The sequence below is a fragment of the Chiloscyllium punctatum genome, chromosome 20, assembly GCF_047496795.1.
Source record: "Chiloscyllium punctatum isolate Juve2018m chromosome 20, sChiPun1.3, whole genome shotgun sequence".
In the NCBI taxonomy this organism is placed as follows: Eukaryota; Metazoa; Chordata; class Chondrichthyes; order Orectolobiformes; family Hemiscylliidae; genus Chiloscyllium; species Chiloscyllium punctatum.
The window spans coordinates 78,287,057-78,314,609 of record NC_092758.1 but is presented as its reverse complement, the minus strand read 5'-3'; the positions used below and the strand labels follow the sequence as shown (position 1 = coordinate 78,314,609).

At 42.1% G+C, this 27,553-nt stretch overlaps 1 protein-coding gene across 1 annotated transcript in view; it reads left to right on the top strand.

Moving 5' to 3' along the window:
* The window catches only part of stk32a (serine/threonine kinase 32A), a 323,186-nt gene that overhangs the window by 228,496 nt on the left and 67,137 nt on the right, over positions 1 to 27,553 (top strand). Inside the window, exons 7-10 of the mRNA XM_072591097.1 lie at positions 2,138 to 2,241; positions 4,061 to 4,177; positions 9,623 to 9,748; positions 16,617 to 16,745. Of these exons, the coding sequence (XP_072447198.1) occupies positions 2,138 to 2,241; positions 4,061 to 4,177; positions 9,623 to 9,748; positions 16,617 to 16,745 (476 nt within the window). The remainder of the gene's footprint in view (positions 1 to 2,137; positions 2,242 to 4,060; positions 4,178 to 9,622; positions 9,749 to 16,616; positions 16,746 to 27,553) is intronic.

Genomic DNA, 27,553 nt, shown 5'->3' with positions numbered 1-27,553 from the left:
GACAGTAAAATGGCGTTGAGAAAGGAAAAGGCCATGATCAAATGCACAGCAGACTCAATTGACCAAATGGCCTAATTCTACTCCCATATGTTATGAATGGGGTGACTGAAATGCATGTTATGTGATTGCTACTGCATTTGACCTGACACTAATCAGAAGAGAAATACTTGCTTGAAATATTGGAATCTTTCTTTCTGCATTGGTGCACAGCCACAATATTCTTTTAAGAAACATCACCTGAGGTAACCAAAAAAACCATTGCCATGATCTCATTATGAGGCAAAGATAATGATGGACCTCTTGCATAATCCCTCCACAATCTATGAAAGGGAAGAGCATATTGATAGATACAGGGTATATCAACTGATGTGATTTACATATATACAATATGTCTCACCCTCACCACATAAAACATTTAAATCCCTCATTCTTCTCTTCAAAAAATTACATCTTCTTGAAATATTTGCATGGGTTCATGATCTTTCATTTTTTTTGTTATAATTAACAAGAATAGGAAAGTCACAATGACTGTGTTTTACCAGTGCCCTGAGAACTTTCTCTGACATTTATCGTCTTCACTTAGACCCAGTGTCCCTTGACCGCCTTCAGGCTCTCCCTAAAATCATTAATAAAGTGGCAGTGCTTCCGATGAGATGGAAGGTGGTATCGAAGCAGAAACGGAGCTCAATGGCAGTGATTAAAGACTTCACCCTCCAATACTTACCTTCAGGTTTTGGCTGAGGAGCCAAGTTGCTGATAATTTCCTGTCAGGAAACTAACTGTAGATAATTTATTTTGAGTGTGATTATAAGGAGAACACCTGCTTTTGACATGTAGCCACAAAAGAAACAAGGAAATGCATACTGGTTGTTTTTAAATTTCCTATTGGTAAGATAGACTCCAGTAACCTTTCCAACCTTATATGGTGTCTTGCAGTAACCAATGAAAGATGAATCTGGAATAGTTGTGATCATGTGATCTACTCCCTGCTCCCTTGAGTATTGAGATGTAGCTAAGCATGCTAGATACTCCTAGGAAACTAATGAAGCAACAATTCTCTGCATCTCCTCCACAGATGGAACAGAATGTCAGTGCCACTGACATCATCACTGCTCCTGGAACAGGACATTGACACCCACTGTTTCTGTAGTGTCATACATGGTACAGCTGATGTCATCATTGCGCATCTGCTCTCTGCTGAACGCTTGCCTCCCATTTGTTTATCCCTTTGCCCCCACTTTCTGCCCCTCATTACTCCACTTGTTGGCCTCTTCTTCAGGCCACTCACTGCCAGCTCATCACTCTATTACTTTCCGTCTCTTTGGCAGCTTTTTCATTGAGCACACCCTTGCCCATGCTGTTTGCTTTGCTTGCCAACCCCCTTCCTGCCTCACTCACCAGCCCACTTAGAATCATAAATTATGGAATTGTAGAATCCTTAACAGTGCTGAAAGAGGCAATTCTTCCCATCGAGTTTGCATCAACCATATCCCTGTAGCCATGTCTAACCCACCCAGCCTGTATATGCCTGGGACAATTTTGCATGGCCAATCCGCCTAACCTGCACATCTTTGGACTATGGGGGGAGTCCAGAGCACCCAGAGGAAACTCACACAGACAAGGGGAGAATGTGCAGACTCCATGCAGACAGTCACACAATACTGGAATTGACCTGGGTCCTTGGCATTGTGAGGCAGGGATTTGCTACCCCACACACCAATGCACCCACTGCCCTCTGGTCCACCTTGCTACCGTACACAAGATTTGAACGCTTCAGTGAATGAAACTTGTAGCTTAAATACATATATAAATTTTAGGCAAACTGTGTTTGTTGCTATTACATACAATTGATTGAGTTCCAGTGTTCTTTGATGCAGGAAGCTGTCTTTGGATGTGTTGACAGTAAATGCACCCATAACCATTAAGGCTGATACTGCCAAGCGTTCAAATGTATCATTTTTCACATTGCTTTTATTCTGTTTTTCCTTCAAACTCTCTCCTTGAAGATATTCTCCAGAGTGAGAGAATTCCCACGTGGGACACATGTTTACTTCCTACCTGTCATACAATAGAACAAATATTAATTGTAATGAAAACTGCAATGCTAATTGTAAATGCTTTCCTTCTTTTTCTCTAGCTCCAGAGATATTCCATCCCTTTGTAAATGGTTGTACTGGCTATCTGTTTGCTGTAGATTGGTGGTCTCTTGGAATCACAGCGTATGAGCTTCTCAAAGGACAGGTATGGAGACTGTCCCTTGTTCCATGCATTCATGTTAAGGATCTGTGTACTATGATGCTGTCCCTTCCCTCACTCATTGAAAACCTTGTACATTTGCTGGGTAAACTCTAATGTAACCAGTTTTTGTCTGAGAATCATTATTCATTTTTGAGTTGTGTCTATGAGTGGTGTGAAGCTTGGGCTTCATGGCTGCAATACCTAGCTGTCCTTGGTTTGCTAGGCACCAAAGAGGGTTTAGACTTGAGACCCAAGATGTTTTGCTTTCAGATCTACCAACACCCACACACATAATCCCTTGCCCTCACAGCTGGATAAACCTTCAATGGAATCCTGCAGATATATAAATAGAAACCTTGTCTGTGAGCTCCATCATCATCCCTGGTAGTGACATTTTGAATTAATTTTGATAAGTTTGATTTTTGTCACAGAACCCAGTCTGCCTGAACCACTTTTGTTCATTGATAAAGTACAAGCCCTCTCTGAAACCTCCTCTTCCTTGAAATATATGACTTATGTAAGACTCGTGGTCTGTGGGCATGGACAACTTCCTTGCTCAAACACCAGAAGCATCAAAAGTTAATCAATTTTCTGAGCTGACAAAAGGCTTTTATTGTAGGTAAATCACCACAAGTTACCTTTAATTCAGCAACTTAAGAAATCTCACAAACAATCAAATACTTAAATCATGATTTAAACCTTATTGCATGTAGGAGCCAAAATAAGACTCTTCACGTAGCAAGTTAAGTCTCACAATCCAACTTAGCTGTTACCCAATTAATGGTGCAATTTGGTCAGGAATTCAACTAATGGTGATCCGACCCTGGAACTATCCAGGGTTTGATTTTATAGGGTTCGGTACAGTGTTGTTCTTTGAAGTTCTGCTAAAGCGGGAGATCTGGTGATCAATTCTTTTACAGATTTTCATCCTTCGGTTTATGTGTGATATTATTGATGAATTCTTAAAGTTCCTTCAACCAAATTGCTGCCAAGTCTGCAGCTTGCCTTCTTATCAGAAGTAGCTTCTTTGTTCCTTGTTACAGTTGGCCCTAATTGTCTGTTTGAATACACAGCTTTTCTGTGATTAAGTCCTTAAATTCTTCTGCAGGACAATCTTCATTCTTTGTGGCAATAAAGCATCCAGTTTATCAAGGAGCCGTAAAAGTAGTTTTGGTTGTGTAATCTCGCCAACTCATGGCTAATTGCTTTCAGTTTCAGTATACTTTTATCCTTGTCTTTAATAGTTTATTTTTAACAGAGTTATTACTGCTCCTTTCCATATGTAAGTTTATCTTTTGTTGATTCACTCAATCCATGGAACAGTTATTCAAGTTCTGAAGTATAAACAGGTTGGACAAGCAGTTAAATTCAATCCAACAATCAATCAATGTTCACATACACATGCTTTCTCTCGCACAGGTCACTGGATTATAGAGGAATGTGGAGACTCATTGTCATTCCCCTTCTCCCTTCCCCACTGTCCACCACTGTTGAGATGAGATCAGATCTAGCATTGCCCAGTTTTTAATGGTCTAATCTCACTCTGTGACATGATGCATACATAGCTACTGCAGAGCTTTTCATTCTCATTTTAATTAAATAATAGATGTCTCTAAAGGACTCCTCAAATGACAACCTTTCCTTTTTACTTAGCTAAGATCTTTCAGGCTACAAAATTCAAATCTTATATTCAAACTATAGTGAAATGTTTAAGTTGACTTAATATTATATTACTATTCAAACAATGAAAGCAAATGTTTGCTAGGTAGCTGTCCTTGAGATTCATGCTATATACACAGACAATGTTTACTTCTTCTCACAGAGACCATACGAAATCCGTTCCAACACTTCAGTTAAAGAAGCCCTTCACATATTCAACTCGGTCAGCATAAAATACCCCTCGAGCTGGTCCAATGGATTGGTGTCACTGCTTCGGAAGGTAAGGAGACCATCAACACCAAGTGTAGTGTCTTCAGTTCTAATTCAAGGAGCTCTGATGGGTTTCAGCATCTTACCTCTCCATCCTGCCCCTTCTCGCACTTATTATTAGTTTATCCTATGTCATATGATATTCTCACACCAATTAGAAAGTGCAGAGATGTTTTATTAAGACATTTTTTTTAATTCACTTGTGGGACATGGGTGTCACTAGCTGGGTCAGCATTTATTGTCCGTCCCTAGTTGCCCTTGAAAAGGTGGGGCTGAGCTGCGAGCTTGAGCCATTGCTGTAGGTAGATGACACTCAATGTTGTTATGGAGGGAACTCCAGGATATTGATTTAGCGACACTGAAGGAACATCGATGTATTTCTGTGTCAGGATGGTGAGTGGCTTGGAGAGGAGCTTGCAGATGATGATGTTCCCATCAGCTCCAAATATCTGCTGCTCTTGTCCTTCGAGATGGAGGTGGTCATGGATTAGGAAGATGCTGTTGAAGGAGCCTTGGTGAGTTTCTGCAATGCATCTTGCAGGTAGTACACTCTATGGCTCCTGAGCATTGGTGATGGGGAGAGTGGACGTGGTGCCAATCAAGCATGCTGCTTTGACCTGGATAGAGTCAACAGCTTGGATTGGATGGTTCTTAACTCTCAGCCAAACAGTGTTTCATTCCATCACCACTACTTTTCTAATGGGAAACAAAAAATCTTCAAAGGAAATGAAAAAAGAAACACAACCTTTAACTACCCTTTCATTTCTATCTGTACACCTGGTCTCCTCTTTGAAAAATTCAGTTAAGTTGTTCGGACATGACCTCCCCCTAATGAAACTATATTGGCTGTTCTTGATTAATCGCTGCCTCTCCAAATGTAGATGAATTCTGACTCTCTGAATCACTTCCAACAGTTTCCCTACCACCAAGGTTAGATCAGTCTGTAGTTTCCTGGCTAATCCCTTGCTTCCTTCTTAAGTGATGGTACTACATTGGCTGTCCTCCAGCACCTCTCCTGTGGCCAAAGTGGAATTGAAAATTTTTGCAAAGTATCCCTGCTATTTCCTTCCTTGCCTCAGCCAGCAACCTGGGATACATTTCATCCGGCCTGGATATTTATATATTTTTAAGCCTGCCAGACCACTCAGAACCTCTTCTCTATCTGTGAATTTCTTTAATTGTATCACAAGCCTTCTCCCTGATTTTTATACCAACATTGTCACTTGTACTAGTGAACACTGACCCAAAGTATTTAGAACCCTACCTGCATTCTCTGGTCCTTAATAGATCCTATTCTTTCCCTTTTTTTTAACCTTTAATGTACCTTTAAAATAACTAGAATTTTTCTTTATTTTACCTGCCTGTATCCTTTCATATCCCCTTTCAGCTCTCCTAATCTTTTTAAGTTCCCTCATACACATTCTGTACTCCTCTAGAGCTTCTGTTGTTTGAGGTCTCAACATCTGCCATACACCTCTCTTTTTCTCTTAATTCTACATAATCTGTATATTCTTTGATACCTGGGGTTTATAGGATTTGATGGTCCCATCCTTTTTCTTTATTGGAACATATTGGCCCTGTACTCTTCATATTTCCTACTTGAATGCATCCCGCCATGTTGGGAGATTTACTTGAAAGTATTTGCTTACAGTCCACTTTGGCCAGATCATATAGAATCTTATTAAAATCAGCCTTTCCACAGTTGAGAACTTTGATTTCAGATCCATTCTTGTCCTTCTCTGTAGTAATCTTGAATTTAACGGAGTTACGATCGCTGTCTGCAAAATGCTCCCCCACTGATACTTCAATCATTCGCCAACTTCATTACCTAAACTTAAGCCCTAGACCAGCTAGTCTCTTATAGTGCCTTCTATGTACTGGTCTGAAAAGCTGTCCTGGATGCATCTTAAGATCTCTTCTCTGTTTAAACCTTTCACATAACCTTTCACGTATGGCAGTTAATGTTGGAGAAGTTGAAATCCCCTCCTATCACTATCCTATCACCCTTCTACTTCCCTGAAATTTGCCTACATTTCTATTCCTCTCTTTCTCTCAGATATTAGGAGATCTAGAGTACACATCCAGAATGTGATTGCTCCTTTTTGGTCTTTAAATTCTACCCGTGTGGTTTCATTTGAGAAGACATTCTAGATGTCATCCCTCCTTACTGCTGTAATAGACTCCCTGATCAATATTACAACACCACCTCCTCTTTTACCTTCTTTCTGATCTGCATGAAGATGCTGTATCCTGGACTATTGAGCTGCCAAATCTGTCCCTCTCAACTACCTCCCAGTGAAAGAGTACCTTTGTACTCCAACTTGTGCCCTGAACTCATCTGCCTTGTTCATCAGAGTCCTAGCAGTAAAATAAATACTATCCAACCTTGTTAAACGTCCTCATGCCTTAACTGATCTATAATGTGTACGACTCACTTGCTGACAATTTCGCCACTCACCTTCCCCCGACTGAGTGTTCATTCTGATCCCAACCCAGTACATTGGTCTTAAACCCACCTCATAGCATCGGCACATTTCCTCAGAAAGGGTGCTGGTGACTTCAGGATGCCAACATGAGGGCTAAGTGAAATGAAAATTATTATTTTCCTTGGTAATATATACTACTTCTTTCCCTATGCACTTTAGTTTGCACCATCTGGTGCTCAATAACCAACTGAAGAGGAAGATATGGAATAAGCAACATATTGCTTTGCTTGTTGGTTTCTCAGTGGTTCTGAATGCACAGAAAAATAGTGGACAGAATTCTGTGATGAATAAACACCTGCCCATGGATATATTAATGGACTTTTGCACTGAGTGTTGTTGTCTGCCAAATACTTAAAACATGCAGCTTCCTCTACAGCGCAACTGGATCTGAGAGGACAGAACAAACAATTGTCTCTCTCTATAACTGACAAAAATTTAAGAAACATTAAAGAGTAGTGCAGTCCAAACCAACCAGTGTCAACTAGAATATTCAATATCAAATAAGATTCAAAAAGAATAATAAAGAAAAATGTCAAGGGAGATAAAGGAAACTGAATGAAAATGTTTAGAAATTATTTCAACATTTTAATTAGTTTTAACTTTCATACTATTAAAGTTAACTCTACTTGAGAAGATGTTTGTCAGCTGGTAATAAGAAAAGAGTACATTTAATGATACGATGAGCTTTGTCTTTGTCTGATGAGTTGGCATACAAAAGTTAATAATAGCAAATTCATTTTGTTCAATGTACTTGTATGATGATACTTTTGTGTGAGACTCTGACCTGAGGGCACAGCCTCAGAGTGAAGGGACAACCATTCGAACTGAGATGAGGAGGAATTTCTTTTGCTAGAGGGTGGTTGATCTGTAGAACTCATTGCCACAAAGGGCAGTGGAGTCATTGAGTGTATTGAAGACAGAGATAAGTTCCTGATTGGTAAGTGATCAAGGGTTATGAGGAGAAGTTAGGAGAATGGGGTTGAGAAACATGTCAGCCATGATCAAATAGCGAAGCAAACTTGATGGGATGAAAAGCCCAATTCTGCTCTATAACTTACGGTATTACGGCCTCTCAGCAAGGAACCATTCTTGCATAATTCCTGAGGCAGCGGGTTTCAGACAACAGCTGCCTGATTTACAGTTTAAGTATCATGTGGGGTTGCTGAAAGTTGCTGCCAGTTTATTGGTTAATAATGGTAAGCCCTTTGAGTCTCAGTTATTTTCATTGCAAAATCCATCCCATTTTATCACCATTGTTTTATTCATTCTCAGAAATAAGTGGAGATGAGGAAGCCATTTGACACATCTGAGTCTAACTATCCATTTAAACCTCTGAACTGCTATGATAGCATCCAATTTGTGTTACATTGCTTCAACATATGCACTGTTTCAGTTGTCGAAGGACTAATGTGTCATTCTGTTTGTAATCATTTCTTGTTCAGGATTATTGCTGGCAAGACTGACATTTATTGCTTATCCCTGGTTTTGCTGCAGAAGATGGTGGCAAGCCTTATTTTACAATCTGTGAGGTGGAGGTACTCCCTATGCACTGTTGAGGAGGAGGTTCCAGTAATTTACTGAAGAAGCATTTAATATGCTTACCATTATTTGTCAGTGCATTGAGTATAGGAGTTAGGAGGTCATGTTGCAGCTGTACAGGACATTGGTTAGGCCACTTTTGGAATACTGCTTTCAGTTCTGGTCTCCCTGGTATAGGGAAGAACGTTGTGAAACTTGAAAGGGTTCAGAAAGGATTTACAAAGATGTTGCCAGGGTTGGAGAGTTTGAGCTATAGGGAGAGGCTGAATAGGCTGGGGTTATTTTCCTTAGAGTGTTGGAGGCTGAGGGGTGACCTCATAGAGGTTTGTAAAATGATGGGGGGCATGGATGGAATAAATCGCCAAGGTCTTTTTCCTGGGGTGGGGGAGTCCAAAACCAAAGGCCATAGGTTTAAGGTTAAGCAAGATTTAAAAGGGATCTAAGGGGCAACATTTTCATGCAGAGAGTGGTGCTGATATGGAATGAGCTGCCAGAGGAAGTGGTGGAGGCTGGTACAATTCCAACATTTAAAGGACATCTGGATGGGGTATGAATTGGAAGGATTTAGAAGGATACTGGCCAAATGCTGGCAAATGAAACTAGATTAATTTAGGATATTTGGTCGGCATGGGTGCATTGAACTGAAGGGTCTGTGTCCCATGTTTTATAGCTGTATGACTCTGACTCTGAGGAGAGTGTGAGGACTGCAGTTGCTGGAAATCACAATCAGTAAGTGTAGCACTAGAAAAGCACAGCAGGTCAGGCAACATCTGAGGAGCAGGGGAATCGATGTTTCGGGCATAAGCCTTTCATCAGGGGGGTGGGGGTGGTCCCAAGGGGACTGAGAGATAAATGGGAGGAGGTTGGGCCTGCGGGCAAGGCAGCTACAAAGGCGATAGGTAACTAGCTACCTTCCCCCCACAGCCCCACCCCCTCCCATTTATCTCTCACACCCCTTGCTCAACCCCCTCTCCCCCCACTCTCCTACATTACTGATGAAGGGCTTATGCCTGAAATGTCAACTCTCATGCTCCTTGGATGCTGCCTGACCTGCTGTGCTTTTCCACTCTGTGACTCTAAGTAGCACTTAGATGTGTTTCGGAGAAATTAGACAGTGTAGTTTATTGGACATTTGAATAGTTAACGTATACTAGTGTAATTCAATCAGGTGTTGTAATGCAAGGATGGTGTCCCTACGTGTGAGCCAGAAGATTCCAGTCCATATCCCACCCGCCACAGTGGTATATTATAACATCTAAACAGTTTAATTAAAAGAAATACCAATGCAGTAGGTTGTGTAGGTCTGATGTGAAGACGCTGACATTGTACAAATCTGAAGTATGTGAATTAGGCATGAAGTATCAAGCATTGCCCAAATGTTTTCATAGCTGATTCCCCTTACATTAGTAATTTTCAATCATTCTTTTCAGCTGCTTACAGTTAGCTCTACTCGACGCCTCTCCAGCCTGGCTGACATGCAAAGCTGTCCTTACCTCGCCGATATCAATTGGGATGCTGTCCTGGAGAAGAAGCTCACTGCTGGTTTTATTCCCAATGTAAGTCATCACCAGTCAGTTTGTCGATGGGACTCAAATCCACTGACTTTCAGTCACAGTGCCTCCTAACAACTGTTAATTGAATAAGACAAAGAACTGTGAATGCTGGAGATCTGAAAAAAAAACAGAAATTGCAAGAGAAACTCAGCAGGTCTGGCAGCAGCCGTGGAGTGAAAGGAGAATTAACTTTTCTTTCAAACCATTCTGAAGAAGGTCACTGGATCCGAAATGTTCACTGCGTTCTCTGCACAGATGTCTCCATTTCCCCAAAACCCTGACTCCCGCTGGTCTCCATTTCCCTAAAAGGCATAACTCCTGCTGGTCTCAACTCCAAATCCTACTTCCTGTCATTCCCAGTTTTGTCCTGCCATTCTCCTGGTCTAATATCCTATTGTCTTGACTCAGAAGTAAAATTCAGAATTAGGTGAATGATCTATTCTATAGGGCAACAGACCTATAATAAAATGAACATTTTTGTTACACAAAGCTTAATTTTAACTCCCCAAAGAAATTCTGCATGTTGGAGTGTTCCCGGGAATGTCTGAAGGCAGAAGGTCTCGGTTTCAAGTTCTTCCAAAATGTAGGGTAATAACTTGACAGCATGGAAAGTGATGGGGATGGTTAATAGCAAAACAACTGATGCATTCCGAAATCATAGCAGGATGCACACTAAGTCAGTCCAATGCACAAACGTCCCCATTCAAACACTGACTGACCTTTTTGAACTCTTGTTTTCTTTTAACTTGCTTCCAAATTCACAAGACCGAAAGATTAGTATTCAGGAGAAAAACATAATGGATGAGTAACATGATTTATTATTAATTATAAATCAGACAGTGGTATATGTGGTCTACTTACATTGCATAAAGACAGATAAAGTTACTTGCAAGAAACTAAAAGCAAGTTTAACAGATTATCTTGAACTTCATTTGCACTACTTTCGTTTAGTGTACCGTGAGCAAGGGTAATTTTCTTGATAATAAGAGCTTGTTGATTACTCAGTTCCTAATAGTACACTGCCCAAGGGTGTTTTATTTATCCATGCATAACATGGAATTGTCATCAAAGCTGCTCAGGTTGCTTTTGTTTACGTGAATGAAATGTGCTGGCACTTCTTCCCGTTCAGGATATGAAAGGGAGTAGATGGTTTCTGGACAGTGGAAGTCTGCAGGTATGATGGTGGTTCAGTTTTCCTGAAAAAGAAGAATTTATATTGCAGAATATAAATGAATGATTGGGGATGCTGAGCAAATGGTCTTGCTTTTTTTTTGTGTTCATTTCACAAAATTGGACTTTGTAAAGCCAATAGGTAGAACTGCTAAAACCTGTACTTCTTTACTGACTCTGCACAACTGCAAACAGAGGAATATCCTCAATGAAAGAAAGGCACATGTTCTCATTGTGGGGAACTTCTTTCTCCTCCATGTTCCTACTGAAGAAATGATCCATCTTGTGGAACACATCTTGGCCTCTGAGCCAAGTCATTTCCAGGACATAATGGCTATGGAAGTTGCACTCATAACATGTAACAACGACAAGTTGCTTATCAGCCTGGAGACGTTTGCAGTATGCCTATGGCAGGAAGTCTCCTCTCAGCAGCGGAGTCTCCTGTTCAGCTGTGCTTCAAGCAGAGAGGCAAACCTCAAGCTTACAGCCTCTAGAAACAAAGAGTGTAGTGCTGGAAAAGCACAGCCAGTCAGATAGCAACCATGGAGCAGAAGACTCGACATTTTGAGCATAAGTTCTTCATCAGGAATGAGGGGGTGGCCCAAGGGGGCTGAGAGATAAATTGGGGAGGGGGAGGTGGTGGGCATGGGGGGGAAGGTAACTGGGAATGCGATAGGTAGATGAAAGTGAGAGTGAAGATGATAGGTCCGAGAGGTGGGTGGAGCAAATAGGTGAGAAAGAAGATGGACAAGTAGGACAGTTCAAGAGGGCAGTGCTGAGTTGGAAGATTGGATCTGGGATAAGGTGTGGGGACGGGAAATGAGGGAATTGGAGGAAACTTGCATGTCCTTGGCAGAGTGGGAAGGGAGGTTTAAAGTGTTTAGCCATTGGGCGGGTGGGGTTTCTTAGTTCATGTGTCCCAGAGATGTTTTCGACCACTCCGCCAAGGACGTGCAAGTCTTGGGCCTCCTCCACCACCTAACTCTAGCCACCCGACACCTGGAGGAAGAATGCCTCATCATCCACCTTGGGACCTTTCAACCACATGGGATCAGTGTGGATTTCAACAGTTTCCTAATTTCTCCTACCTCTCCATCTTCCTTCTTACCTGTCTGGCAGCATGGTGGCACAGTGGTTAGCACTGCTGCCTCACAGCGCCGGAGACCCAGGTTCAATTCCCGCCTCAGGCGACTGACTGTGTGGAGTTTGCACGTTCTCCCCGTGTCTGCGTGGGTTTCCTCCCACAGTCCAAAGATGTGCAGGTCAGGTGAATTGGCCATGCTAAATTGCCAATAGTGTTAGGTAAGGGGTAAATGTAGAGGAATGGGTCGGTGTGGACTTGTTGGGCCGAAGGGCCTGTTTCCACACTGTAATATAATCTAATCTAATCTATCTGCTCCACCCTCCTCTCTGACCTATCACCTTCATCGACTTATTGCGTTTCCAGATATCTTGCCCTCAGCCCCACCAGCCCTCCCATATACATATACACCAACCCTCTCAATCCCCTTGGGCCACCCCCCTTATTCCTGATGAAGAGATTATGCTTGAAACGTCGATCCTCCTGCTTCTCGGATGCTGCCTGACCGGCTGTGCTTTTCCAGAACCACACTCTTCAACTCTAATCTCCAGCATCTGCAGTCCTCACTTTCTCCTAGCCCAGAGGTGGGGAACCTTTTCATGTTGGAAGGCTGCATTATCTTAGTTGTAATCTAATAAGGCTGCATCCAAGAAACTTTTTAATTGTGGTGGTCAGTCTGTGAGGATTATTTCGTTGAATTTTCTTTTACTCTCTGGTATTTAAAATACCATTCATTTTAAGGTTAAAATTAAAATAGTAAAGGATGAAAAAAAAGCATATTAATAAAAAATAAAAGATTTGTTCTGCAAAATTTGGATTCATTCAAAAGGCCTTTAAGGTCACAGGTTCCCCACCCCTTGCCTAGCCTCTCGAAACAGGCTTGTGACCTGTACAGAAATATCTAGCTATTGAAACAGGACTGAGCAAGTGCTTTGTGTGCCTCATACAACACTAGGCATGAGTAGAGAAGAGGAGAATAAAGAAATCAATATTGTTGTTACAGAGATGTTGTTTCATTGGCTGCAGCATTAATGTAATCAGTGAGTAGCCATTTGCTACTAAACTGTAGAAGGCATTGCAGACACCCCGCGTCACACCCCAGAGACACTCAATTGACTCCTCAAGCTGGGATAGTAATCCACAACCTAAGCAATAGGAACCCAAGCTTAATGATTTGGAGATATGGGTTCAAACCTCGCAATGGCAAGTGATAAAATTTGAATTCAGTAAGATCTGGAATTAAAAGCAAGCCTAATGTTGGCCATGTAACCACTACTGATTATTGTACAAGACTATCTGTACAATATCCTTGTGGCAATGTGATTGACTCTTATTTGCCTTCTGAAATGGGCTAGCAAGCCACTTAGTTGGATCAAATGGCTACAAAATCTCACAGGACTATGATGGTCCCTACAGTCCCCAAAGAATATTGCAGTTTAAGAAGGCAGCTGACCACCGCCGTCTCTAGGGAAAGCAAGGATTTGTAATAATGATTGCACAGCATATGCCCACATTCTATGAATCCATTTTTCAGAAAGTTGTCTTCAAAATTGCAAAGGATTTGTCCTTATGGATTTCCCAGATGGTTTTCAGTCAGGAGTCGAAAGAGTCTTGTGTTGAGCATTAACGTTGGCAAAGACATATTCAACTAAATGGTCTGTTTCTCCATTGTACATTATTTATAATGCAATGACAAGCAGAATGATCTGTTCTAAACATTTCTAATGTGCGCTGAAGGGCTTTTGCTTTGAATATAATCAATGAAAACATGTTGACAGCTGGTAGTGTTTCCAGATAAAGCAAAATAAAGGTGCTATAGTCAAGAGGGAGAGACAGGACTGGCAGCTCAATGCTCTGGGGTTTAGATGCGATAGGAAAGATAGAAAGGGAGGCAAGAGAGAAGGGAAAACATTATTGCTGTACTTAGGGAGGATATTCCTGAGGGATCATCTAATGAAGCTATATGGGTGGAGCTCAGAAATAAGAATGGGATGATCACCCTTGATAGGATATACTTTTGGACCCCCAATAGTTTGTGGGCGGTTTTCTTTCGGTTGTGGAGGAGGCCCAGAATGGACATGTCACAGGGGAGTGGTAGGGAGGGTTCAAATGAATGGCTGCAGAAAGATGGGGTTGGTTGGTAGACGAGAGATGTTCGCTGAACCATTATGCGAGTTTGCGCTCGGTCTCTCCAATGTAGAGGTGACTACATCGAGAGCAACAGATGTAGTACATGAGGTTTGAGGATGTGCAAATAAATCTCTGCCGGATGTGGAGTTATCCTTTGGGGCATTGGATGGAGGTGGGGGGGGGGGTTGGTGTTGGAGGTGGAGTGTGGGTGCAGGGTTTGCACCTCTTACAGCGGCAGGGGAAGGTGCTGGGTGTGGAGAAGGGGGTTGGTGAAGAGTGTGGACCTAACAAGGGAGTCACAAAGGAAACGAAATGCAGATAGAGGTGGGGAGGGAAATATGTCTTTGGGGTGGGGTCTGACTGTAGATGGCGGATGATGACACACTGGATTTGGAGATTAGGGGTGGAATGTAAGGACCAGGGGTTGGTGGGGAGTGTGGACCTAATGATGTTGTTGTGGTTGGGGGTGTGGGGTTCAAGGACGGAGGTGCAGGAAATGGAGGAGATGCGATTGGCGGCATCGTTGATAACCGGAGGGGAAATTACAGTCCTGGAAGTAGGAAGCCATCTGGGATGTCCTGGAGTGGAATTGCTCCTACTGGGAGCGGATACAGCAGAGGCAGACGAATCGGGAGTAAGGGATAGAATTTTTACGAGAGGGTGATTGGACGAAAAGTAGTCAAGGTAGCTGTAGGAGTCGGTGGGTTTAAAGTAGATGTCAGTATTGTCAGTCACTGGAGATGGAGATAGAGAGGTCCAGGAAGGGGAGGGAAGTGTCAGAGATGGAATGTCAGGGTGGAAGGTGTTGGTGTAGTTGCTGAACTGTTCCATCTCCTCATGGGAGCACAAGGCAACACCGATACAGTCATTGATGTAGCAGAGGAAAAGGTGGGCGATGGTATAGTTGTGGAAAACTGATTAGCTCACGTATGCTATAAAGAGGCAAGCATATCTTGGACCTAATCACCCTCTGGTTTGTAGGTGTGGGAGATTTGAAAGAAGAAGTTGTTTATGATGAGGACCAGTTGTGCCAATCAAATGAGAGTGTCAGTGGAGGGCTCTCCCTCTGTGACTCCCTCGTTAGGTCCACACACCCCACCAACACCCTGTCCATACCTGGCACCTTCCCCTGCTGCTGTAAGAGGTACAAAACCTGCGCCCACACCTCACCCCTCACCTCCGTCCAAGGCCCCAAAGGATTATTCGATATCTGACAGAGATTTACTTGCATATCCTTGAACTTCATTTACTGCATCCGTTGCTCTCGATGTGGTCTCCTGTACTTCGAGGAGAAAGTTACCACAACTGCATCCACCTATCACCTTCCCAGCCATGCTGCCCCCCAGCCCCACTCCCACCCCCTATTTATCTCTCAGCCCCCAAACCCCTTCACATTCCTGATGAAGGGTGTATGCCTGAAATGTCAACTCTCCTGCTCCTCGGATGCAGCCTGACCAGCTGTGCTTTTCCAGCGTCACACTTTTTGACTCTCCTGTAGATTGGAAAGACCGAGCACAAACTTGCAGAACAGTTCCGAGAACATCTCTGGTCCATATGCACCAACCAACTCCACCTCCCTGTAGTTATCCATGTCAACTGCCCCTCCCCCCCCCCCCCCCCCCCCCCCCCCCCACACCATGTCCATACTGGGCCTCCTCCATCGCCGAAACAAAGCCACTCGCAAACTGGAGGAACATGTCATCTTCCACCTCGGGAGCCTACAACCACATGGCCTCAACATTAAATTCACCAGTTTCCAAATATCCCCACCCATCCAAACCTCCAATTTGGCTCCATTCCTCTTGACCTGACCTACCTGTCCATCTTCCTTCCCACCTATCCGCTCCACACTCACCACTGACCTATCACCATCTTCTGCTACCTTTGCTACTTATTGCCATCCCAACCTTCTGCCAGCACCCTCCATTTATTTATCAGTCCCCTTCCCCCTTCCCAGTCATGATGAAGGGGCAAGCCCGAAACATTGACTTTCCTACTCCTCAGATGCTACCTGACCTTTTTCCAGCACCACACTTTATCGAATCTGACTTCTCCAGCATCTGCAGTCCTCACTGTCTCCTACTGACTGGGATGGAGATCATTTCATAAATGTGTGACATTAATTGGGCTAGCTCTGATTGTTTAAAGGGGTTGGCAAGGAATTTTTCAAGTGTTTTTCTCCCCTAATTAATCTGACATTTTATCTGCATTACATATTCACAGCTTCTGGAAATTGCCAGGATTTTCAGATGTGTGTGAGTTACGAATGGGATGCACATGGCATCAGAGTTTTGTGGGACTGGTTGTCTCGCCCATTGCTGTTAATTTGAATGTTAACATGAGCCTGTTGCCAGGAAACTGCATGGGACGAGATAGAGCTTAAGGGGATAGAGTGAAAACTGCATTGAAGTGCAGGCACAAAGTAAGCTTTGAGTCCATTGACCTTAAAACCCATGTTTCTCTGATATATTTATTTTGCTTTTATTGCAGAAAGGACAATTAAACTGTGACCCCACATTTGAACTCGAGGAAATGATTCTGGAGTCTAAACCTCTTCACAAGAAGAAAAAGCGTCTGGCAAAAAAGTTGAAGGAAAACAGAAAAGACAACTCATCACTGGTCAGTGCAAATATTTCATCCCCCTACCTGGGTCCAAGGGGCTGGCATTGAAGTGATGATGAATGGTGGGTTATAGATTAAGCCTTGTGTTTTTCATTTGGGGTAAGTCACTAATTTCAGCTGTCCTGTTCATTAACTACTTACCGATTGATAACTGTGTCACCATCCCAGTCGATAGTAACACTGTTCAACTTGGGCCAAAGAGTGAAACCTGACTTGATAGATCATACATTTAAATTTTATTTCAGTTGGTTACCGTGGTGATTAGTCACTGAAACCTATTCACAAGAGGCTGCAAATGTTCTTTGCCAAAAAAAGACAAGTTTAAACTAACATGAACAGCAAAACAAGATTTTAATCTGTTTCCCAACAGATTCTCAGTTCCAGAAATATTTCACTCCTAGCTCCACTCTTTAATTTCTGGCTTATCTGCCTCCATCCAGTTTTCCTTTTGGGACTGTAGAGACAGTTTTACGACTTCTTTCAAATTCTTCTGGCCTGAACTACCTTTCAGTTTTGATGACTTGAAAACTTCTATGCAAACTCTCATAGCTTTTGGACTTCACAAACTAAAGTCCTCCCACACTAAAGTTCACCTTAACTAAAATCTTGACTCTTCTGCGAGGAGGAAACTTTCTTTTTGAACTGAATTCCTGATACTTCTAAACTGAAAACTTAAACCAGTGTATGTTATAAAATGCAACAGTATATACAGATTCTATCAATTAACATCATGGGTATCCTGCTAGGTATACTGGTTCAAATGACAATTTTAAAATAAGAGTCACCTTCATAAAAATGAAATCAAAAATCCATCGACCTCAATTTAAAAAAAATCTTAATTCCAAAACTGATAACAGACCATTATCACAACAAGACCGACAAATCTCAAGGATGCAGGTCAAATCTTCAGCCCACTGTGAACCACAGAAATCCTACTGTGCAGAAAGAGGCCATTTGGCCCATCAGGTCTGCACCAACCCTCTGAAGAGCATCCCACCTAAACCCAGCTCCCTAACCCTGCATTTACAATGGCTGACCCACCTAACCTCCACATCCCTGGATCTCCAGAGCAATTTAGCAAGGCCAGTCCACCTAACATGCATATCTTTGGACTGTGGAAGGAAACCAGAGCACACCCGGTGGAAGTCCACGCTGATATGGAGAGAACGTGCAAACTCCACACAGGCAGACAGTCACCCAAAGCTGGAATCAAACTCAGGTCCCTGCTCTGAGGCAGTCGTGTTAACCGGTGAGCCACCAGGCCATTTAATTATCTATGGGCGGCACAGCTGGCACAGTGGTTAGCACTGCTGCCTCTCAGCGCCAGAGACCCGGGTTCAATTCCCACCTCACACAGTTGTCTGTGTGGAGTTTGCACACTCTCCACGTGTCTGCGTGGGTTTCCTCCAGGTGCTCTGGTTTCCATCCACAGTCCAAAAATGTGCAGGTTAGGTGAATTGGCCACCTAACCTAAATTGGCCTAAATTGCCTGTAGTGTTAGGTGAAGGGGTAAATGTAAGGGAATGGGTCTGGGTGGATTGCTCTTCGGAGGGTCGGTGTGGACTTGTTGGGCCGAAGGGCCTGTTTCCACACTGTAAGTAATCTAATCTAATAATAAAAACATACATTGCATGCGAAAGTTCGAAATCCATTCTGTACAGTCTTGGAAATATTGGAATCTTTATGTTTCTCAGAGCTTCTTTGCAGTTGCAAATACAAAAGCATTTTCTATTTGTACAGTAAATTATTACTTATTACAGCAGCTTCAGAGTTAGGAGCAGTGTAGAGAGAGGCAGGATTAGTTACAGTGCAGTACAGGGGCGGGGGGGGGGATGGCACAGACTTTGTGGTAGGATATCATAAATTCATAGAATACAGGAAGAGCATCTGACAGTCTGCTGCTGTCACAACAATGAGTCTTTGCTAATAGTATAAGGGCTAATTACTATGGAGCACCACTCTCATCTTAGACACCAACTCAGCAGCAAACAGAACTGTGAGCCCCTAGAATGGAGTTGATTGGGAATATTTGAGCATAGATGCTACAGTGAGTAATGGTATCAACCAATATTAAGGTTTGATTTTCAGTTGGTACCAACACAAGGTGAAGTATCACAATTAATAATTTCAGTCTGTTTGGGAGACTGTGGTGTCAAGTTTGAGAGAGAAATCAGGTATATTAATTCAGTAAAATCTTCACCTCAATTGCTTTCCAGTGATCTCTATCAGATGATATACAGGTCAGGCTTGGTTATGACACCTTACTTAGCTATATAGTCTACTGGCAGTCACTCCTCCCAGAGTAAACAAGAATGACCACTCAGATCAGATACTAGAAAGTGACCAATGCCACAGAATAAAATTTTATTTCAGAAAGGAATGGCACTATCAGAAGAGAACAGAAAATGACTACTGTGTAAAACAAATTCTAAAATATTGTGTGTTTAACAAATTGTCTTTTGGCTAATAAAATCAGCCTAATTGTCAAGTAATAGCTTTATAATTGAAATATTAAATGGTTGAGCTGCTCTGACTATTTCATACACTTACATTGCAATTCCACATAATTACAAATGAATAACTTGTAATTAAGATTAAATGGTGGGTAAGATTAAAAGTATTGCTGTGAACAAGTGTTGTAATTGCTGGGTTATTACTTTATAATCAGATACCAATTTAAACTGCACTAAATGCGAATAATTTTTAAAATGTACAATTTAAATTAAAAGCTGTTAATTCAATAGCATTGATCTAAGTTTGCGCAAAACAGTTGATATCTCTTTTTGAAATTGTGTTTATTGACAAATAACAACCTCTGCCTTTTGGGTGGAATTGGTTACTAAATGTATTTCTCAAGTGTACATACAGACTTGGAGGGCTCCAGGGTTGATACCCAGTTTTGGTGTGTGAGCTGATCTTAACTGGACTGGTGGTTAGGATTCTGTAAGTACCCATTGCTGGCAATAGCGAAAACCTACACAGGGAATTTATGCATCCTATTCCTATCCAAAATACATGTGTAAATGTACGTGTGGGTGTGAGTTTGTGTGTGTACCTGAGAGTGTTTGTTTTTGCAGATGTATCTGGGTTTGAGGGGCTGTGTATGTATGTGTAAAGGTGAGTGAGTGGGTGTTTATGGGACCGTGTGTAGGGATGTGGGTGGGGAATGGTCTGTGACTCCATGTGTGTGTCATGGTTTGTGTGTGGAAGGTTAGGGTTGTGTGTGGTGGGATTTGTATGATTTGCAGGGGTTTGCACATATCTGGATTTGTGACTGTGTGGGTTTATGTTTCTGTCTCTAGTAATCTGTGGTGTTTTGGTTGGTATTTGTGTGTGTTTAGGAAGGTTACGTGTGGTGTTTGGATTGTTCCCGGTCCTGATCTGTGCATCGAGTGTTCGATACCCCCTGTTTTAATCTTTGCTGCTCCAGGCAGATGGAGCAGATTTGTTATAAAACTCAGCAGACTATTCAGCACTAGGTGATTAGCAGCCCCACGATCTCAGACCACAGCTACCCTCCTCTGATTCCAGAGGGGGAAGCCACTATTGGCCATCTGCTATTTGACGGCTGGCCGCTGATCACTCCCTGAGCTACCCTCATTGAAAATGTCTTGATGTTGACATCATGATGGCAAGCCAGCACAGAGGCCAAAAGCTCACAATTGTAAACAGGCTCTAATCAACACTAACTGATCTGATAATCCATTCCTGTGTGTTTATCCGTTTGCATGTTTGTATTTGTACGTGTATATTTGTATGCATGTGTATGCATGCATCAGGCTTGGACACACTTGCCACATAATTAGTCTATTCTTGAAGCATGTTCCATGGGCAAAAAGTGAAAGGTTTGGTGCTCTGCTTACGTGATGTATAAACAGTAGTTGGTCATTTATCCCCTTGAACTGAAAAATGTGTTGCTGGAAAAGCGCAGCAGGTCAGGCAGCATCCAAGGAGCAGGAGAATCGACGTTTCGGGCATAAGCCCTTCTTCAGGAATCCCGTTGAGCCTATTCCATTAATCAGTTAGTTCATGGCAACTTAATTTCATTGGCCTTGGCTGGTTCTGTTAACCATAATGAATGCCCTTAGCTCCTGAAAGTCTCACCAGTTTCTTTTTTGACATTTTTGATTGACCTCAAACCCACAGCTTTTTAAGAGTGGAAGTTTGAGATTTCTTTCACATGGAAATGTCTTTCCTGATTTCACCTGCATATGACTTCTCTTTCATTTGCTGACAGCGAAGTCTGGCCCACCGAGTTGGAAAATCTGGAGGTTGGTCTCACAATCTTCCCCCACACTCTTACCAACCTGTCTCAACACTTAGACTGATGGCTCCTTCATTCCACACATTTGGTGTCAAAAACCAGAGACACTTCACATGAACCCTGAATATGAAATGAAAATTAAGAGTGAAGGCATTGAAATGAAGCAATGTGAGATCAACTCCTTCAAGGATTCTCATGGTGTTTGGGCTCAGTTCAGACAATATTTGCATATTAACGACAGCATTGGGATACTTATTGGATACACCACAGTTGCAATAAAAATGAATCCTCAAACGCATGGTTCAAGCTGCAGTAGTATAAAGTGTATAAGCCATGTGTTAATAAAGGCCTGAGTTCCTATAACTCCTTTTCTCTCTCAGCAATTTTCTCTGATTTGAGTGCATGCTTCTAGACAGGGGTTTTCCCTCTCAAGAGTATCTAATGGGAAATCATTCATTCTTACTGAAAAGTGACCATAATTTCCGATGAGATACCTCTCTTTGGGAGTATGCTTGTATAAAAATTATCTTTTTGACTTATTCTTGTGGTGTTAGGAATTTGATCATAGATATATATTTTGAAACAATTCTTCAAATCTGCAAAAAGGCTATTAGGGTTAACCAGCCTCTCTCGGTATTTGTAGAATCATAGCAAGGGATGATATCACTAAAAGGTTCTGTATTATGTAGGTAAATCAAAATCTGACTTTTACTGCATACCTCTTCTGTTGTGTTAACTCAATATTAATACAATTACACAGTTCTTCCTTAAGACTTTCCCTGCTTATGCTCTGTAACTACAAAGCTGAAGAAAGAAGTCATTTTAATAAGAGCTTCCATCTTATTGAGGTGCCTTCGGGGCTATCCACGTCCAACAACCTGCTCTGTAAACTGTTTGCATTTTGCCAGTTGTGACAAACTCCATCACAGTAATGGAGATGATCCACAGCATTCTAAACCCAGCAATCCACATCATTCCAAACTGAGCAATCGAAAGCATTCTAAATCTAACAATAAATCAAGCAACCTACAATAGATAGTGGATGTACTGGTAGTAATCTTCCAAGAATCCATAGATTCTAGAAAAGTCCCAAAGGATTGGAAAACTGTCAAAGTAACACCTTTATTTAAAAAGGTCAGTTATCTCAAATCTATTATTGGGAAAGTGTTAAAGTCCATTACAGAGGATGTAATAGCAGAGCTTTTGGAAATATGTTATATAAACAAACATAATCAGTTTGGCATCATGAAGGGGAGGTCATGCCTGACAGGTTTACTAGAATAAATGGGAAGAAATGGATGTAATACATTTGTATTTTCAGAAAGCATTTGATAAGGTACTTAAGTTAACTGATGACGTTGGAAGTAGTATATTAGTGTGGACAGAGGATTGACTGATAAAAGGCAGGAAGTTAAGATAAGGAGAGCATTTTCAGGATGCAAACTTAGTGGAGTTCTGCAGGGATCAGTGCTGGGGCCGTAATTCTTTACAACATATATTCATGATTTGGATGAGAAAAATAAAAGTATCATACAAAGTTTACAGATGACACAAAATAGGTAGGAAAGTATGTCGTGAGGATGACACAGAGACTCTCCAGAGAGATATAGACAACAATCTTGGCAGAATATAGAGTCATAGAGATGGACAGCATGGAAACAGACCCTTCGGTCCAACCCGTCCACGCCGACCAGATATCCCAACCAAGTCTAGTCCCACCTGCCAGCACCCGGCCCATATCCCTCAAACCCTTCCTATTCATGTACCCATCCAAATGCCTCTTAAATCTTGCAATTGTACCAGCCTCCACCACATCCTCTGGCAGCTAATTCCATAAACGTACCACCCTCTGCGTGAAAAATGTTGCCCCTTCGGTCTCTTTCATATCTTTCCCCTCTCACCCTAAACCTATGCCCTCTAGTTCTGGACTCCCCGACCCCAGGGAATAAACTTTGTCTTTTATCCTATCCATGCCCCTCATAATTTTGTAAGCCTCTATAAGGTCACCCCTCAGCCTCCGACGCTCCAGGGAAAACAGCCCCAGCCTGTTCAGCCTCTCCTTGTAGCTCAGGTCCTCCAACCCTGGCAACATCCTTGTAAATCTTTTCTGAACCCTTTCAAGTTTCACAACATCTTTCTAATAAGAAGGAGACCAGAATTGCACTCAATATTCCAACAGTGGCCTAACCAATGTCCTGTACAGCCGCAACATGACCTCCCAACTGCTGTACTCAATACTCTGACCAATAAAGGAAGGCATACCAAACGCCTTCTTCACTATCCTATCTACCTGCGACTCCACTTTCAAGGAGCTATGAACCTGCATTCCAAGGTCTCTTTGTTCAGCAACACTCCCTAGGACCTTACCATTAAGTGCATAAGTCCTGCTAAGATTTGCTTTCCCAAAATGCAGCACCTCGCATTTATCTGAAATAAACTCCATCTGCCACTTCTCAGCCCATTGGCCCATCTGGTCAAGATCCTGTTGTATTCTGAGGTAACCCTCTTCGCTGTCCACTACACCTCCAATTTTGGTGTCATCTGCAAACTTACTATCTGTACCTCTTATGCTCACATCCAAATCATTTATGTAAATGACAAAAAGTAGAGGACTCAGCATCGATCCTTGTGGCACTCCACTGGTCACAGGCCTCCAGTCTGAAAAACAACCCTCCACCACCACCCTCTGTCTTCTACCTTTGAGCCAGTTCTGTATCCAAATGGCTAGTTCTCTCTGTATTCCATGAGATCTAACCTTGCTAATTAGTCTCCCATGAGGAGCCTTGTCGAACGCCTTACTGGAGTCCATTTAAATCACATCTACTGCTCTACCCTCATCAATCTTCTTTGTTACTTCTTCAAAAAACTCAATCAAGTTTGTGAGACATGATTTCCCATGCACAAAGCCATGTTGACTATCCCTAATCAGTCCTTGCCTTTCCAAATACATGTACATCCTGTCCCTCAGGATTCCCTCCAACAACTTGCCCACCACCAAGGTCAGGCTCACCGGTCTATAGTTCCCTGGCTTGTCTTTTCCGCCCTTCGTAAACAGTGGCACCACGTTTGCCAACCTCCAGTCTTTGGCACCTCACCTGTGACTATCGATGATACAAGTATCTCAGTAAGAGGCCCAGCTATCACTTCTCTAGCTTCCCACAGAGTTCTCAGGTACACCTGATCAGGTCCTGGGGATTTATCCACTTTTACCCGTTTCAAGGCATCCAGCACTTCTTCCTCTGTAATCTGGACATTTTGCAAGATGTCACCATCTATTTTCCTACAGTCTATATCTTCCATATCCTTTTCCATAGTAAATACTGATGCAAAATATTCATTTAGTATCTCCCCCATTTTCTGTGGCTCCACACAAAGGCTGCCTTGCTGATCTTTGAGGGACCCTATTCTCTCCCTAGTTACCCTCTTGTCCTTAACATATTTGTAAAAACCCTTTGGATTCTCCTTAATTCTATTTGCCAAAGCTATCTCATGTCCCCGTTTTGCCCCCTCCTGATTTCCCTCTTAAGTATAGTCCTACTTTCTTTATACTCTTCTAAGGATTCACTCGATCTGTCCTGTCTATACTTGACATATGCTTCCTTCTTTTTCTTAACCAAACCCTCAATTTCTTTCATCATCCAGCATTCCCTGTACCTACCAGCCTTCCCTTTCACCCTGACAGGAATATACTTTCTCTGGATTCTTGTTATCTCATTTCTGAAGGCTTCCCATTTTCCAGCCATCCCTTTACCTGCGAACATCTGCCTCCAATCAGCTTTCAAAAGTTCTTGCCTAATACCGTCAAAATTGGCCTTTCTCCAATTTAGGACTTCAACTTTTAGATCTGGTCTATCCTTTTCCATCAAAATTTTAAAATGAATAGAATTGTGGTCGCTGGCCCCAAAGTGCTTCCCCACTGACACCTCAGTCACCTGCCCTGCCTTATTTGCCAAGGGTAGGTCTAGTTTTGCACCTTCTCTAGTAGGTACATCCACATACTGAATCAGAAAATTGTCTTGTATACACTTAAGAAATTCCTCTCCATCTGAACCTTTAACACTATGGCAGTCCCAGTCGATGTTTGGAAAGTTAGAATCCCCTACCATAACTACTCTATTATTTTTACAGATAGCTGAGATCTCCTTGCAAATTTGTTTCTCAATTTCCCTCTGACTATTAGGGGGTCTATAATACAATCCCAATAAGGTAATGTGAGAAAATAAGAGGTTAAGTTGAATATTATTTAAATAGGAAAAGACTGCAGAAAGCTACAGCACACAGGGATTTGGAAGTCCTTGTCATGAATCACAAAAGCCTACCACTAAAGTTAGCAAGTAATAGGGAAGTCAAATTGAAGCTTAAAAATGTGTTGCTGGAAAAGCGCAGCAGGTCAGGCAGCATCAAAGGGCTTATGTCCGAAATGTCGATTCTCCTGTTTCTTTGATGCTGCCTGACCTGCTGCACTTTTCTAGCAACACATTTTTAAGCTCTGATCTCCAGCATCTGCAGTCCTCAGTTTCGCCAAGTTTATTTCAAAGGGAGCATAAAATTGGAGAGGTTTTTCTAAATGTGCAAAGTTTTAGTCAGAAGACAGCTGGAATAATATGAACAGCTTTGAGCCTAGAAAAGATATCCAAGAAAAGATATACTCACAATGGAGTGGGTGTAGATAAGGTTCACTAAGTTGATCCTGGGTATGGAGGGACTGTTTTATGAGGAGCGATGAAGTAGATTGAGCCAGTACTCACTGGAATATAGAAAATTGAGAGGCGACTTTATTGAAACAAACCACACTCTTCAGAAACTCGTCAGTATAGATGTGGATAGGTTGTTTCCCTTGTGGGAGTCTAGGACCAGAGGGCATCATCACAAAATAAAGGTTTGCCTTTTTTAAGCCAAGAATGAGGAGGGGTTTCTTGTCTGAAGACAGTGAATCTGGGGAATTCTTTACTGTAGAGGGTAGTAGGAATTGGATCTAATTAATTACTACGTTCAAGTCTGAGATAAACCAATTGTTTTTAATCCATAGGGGAATCAAGGGATAAGGCAGGAAAATGGAGTTGAGGATTATCAGATCAGCCACATTTCATTGAATGGCATAACAGACTAGATGGGCTGAATGGCCTGCTTCTGCAAGTATATCTTATGATCATTGGTTCAAAAGCAAACAATCCACAGCACGTTAAAAAGAAGACTATTTCCCCATCTCTCAATGTTAATAGTCTCAGAAAAAATTCCAAGATCTGGGTGTGCATCTTTTCCAAAAGTGAATCATTTCTTCCTTGGGACATACCTATGATGTGTACCATGTTTGATCGAAATCTGTCAGTTAGCTGATTAGATGTATTGTTTACAGATGAACAGAGCTGAAAATTACCTCTGTCACAATATTACCCTTACCTCCCTTTGGTGGTAGAGGTAACAAGTGGCACCAACACAAGGAAGCAGCTGATTGGTGAGTTCCTTTATTTCAGTCATAAGCTAATTTCTGTTAAGTAGGTCAGTTGTAAAGCGAAGAATAGCAGATCATCTCAGTCTAATGCATATCCTGTTACATGTGGGAGATCCAGGACACTACTTGTGTTTGGGCAACCGTAAATGCAAAAAGTCTCAACTGGGCGAGCTTGAACTCCACATTTCAGAGCTTGAGAAGAAGCTGATATCACTGCATTGTAACTTCAAGGCGGAAAGTTTCTTGGATTTTTGCTGGCTATCTTCTGCTCTTCCCCACAAGTATCAGCTCTATGAAACTTTCATAATTTTAAAGGTCTCTATAAAGTAGTAAGGTCAGCCGTGTGGACCTCATAGAATATGAGTTCCCTGATTGAGGCCATTAATCTGTTCTTATCTGTCAGCCAGGACTCCCTAATTGGACCAGAAGTGTCAGACATCCTGTTCACTCTGAGATCTGGCTCTGAGGGAGCTGGATTAATGTCAAGGACTTGTCATATCTAAATAAAGGGTGACTTGGTGGCAGGATACTGGCCTCTGTGGAGTTATTTCAGTCACCCCTCAGGCCTTTCCTTTTTCCAGAGAAACAACCCAATCTTTATCGACAGGAGCATTGATGTAGAAGTATAACCTTGTATTTCTATTGTCATCCTCATTGTATGTTTTCATCTTCTCCAGTGCATGTATGTCCTTTTCATAAAATGACAACCAGAACTGCACGCAGCACTCCAAGCGTGTTTCATCCAAGATTCAATTCTGGTCTGGTTGGTTCAGTGTCAGATTACAGGAAAAAGGGCTCAGTGACCAAATTGTGTCATCCATGTTTCAATCATTAAAGATAAAGTTACAGTTGAAATGTAATAAGAAATAGCTGCTTGTCAGGCAAACAGCAAAACCTTACATAGTGCCCAAATTTATGCTAACCATGCCTACTACAACTTTACACTGTGACCTCCTCTTAAAGGGAATAAACCATCCTCCTTAACTTTTATTTCTACATAGAGAAAATGAAGATCGGGTATTTGGATCACAACACTTGAGAGTCACAATACTGTCGCTAGTAAAGGTTTCCGTCATCAGAGTTGTTGTG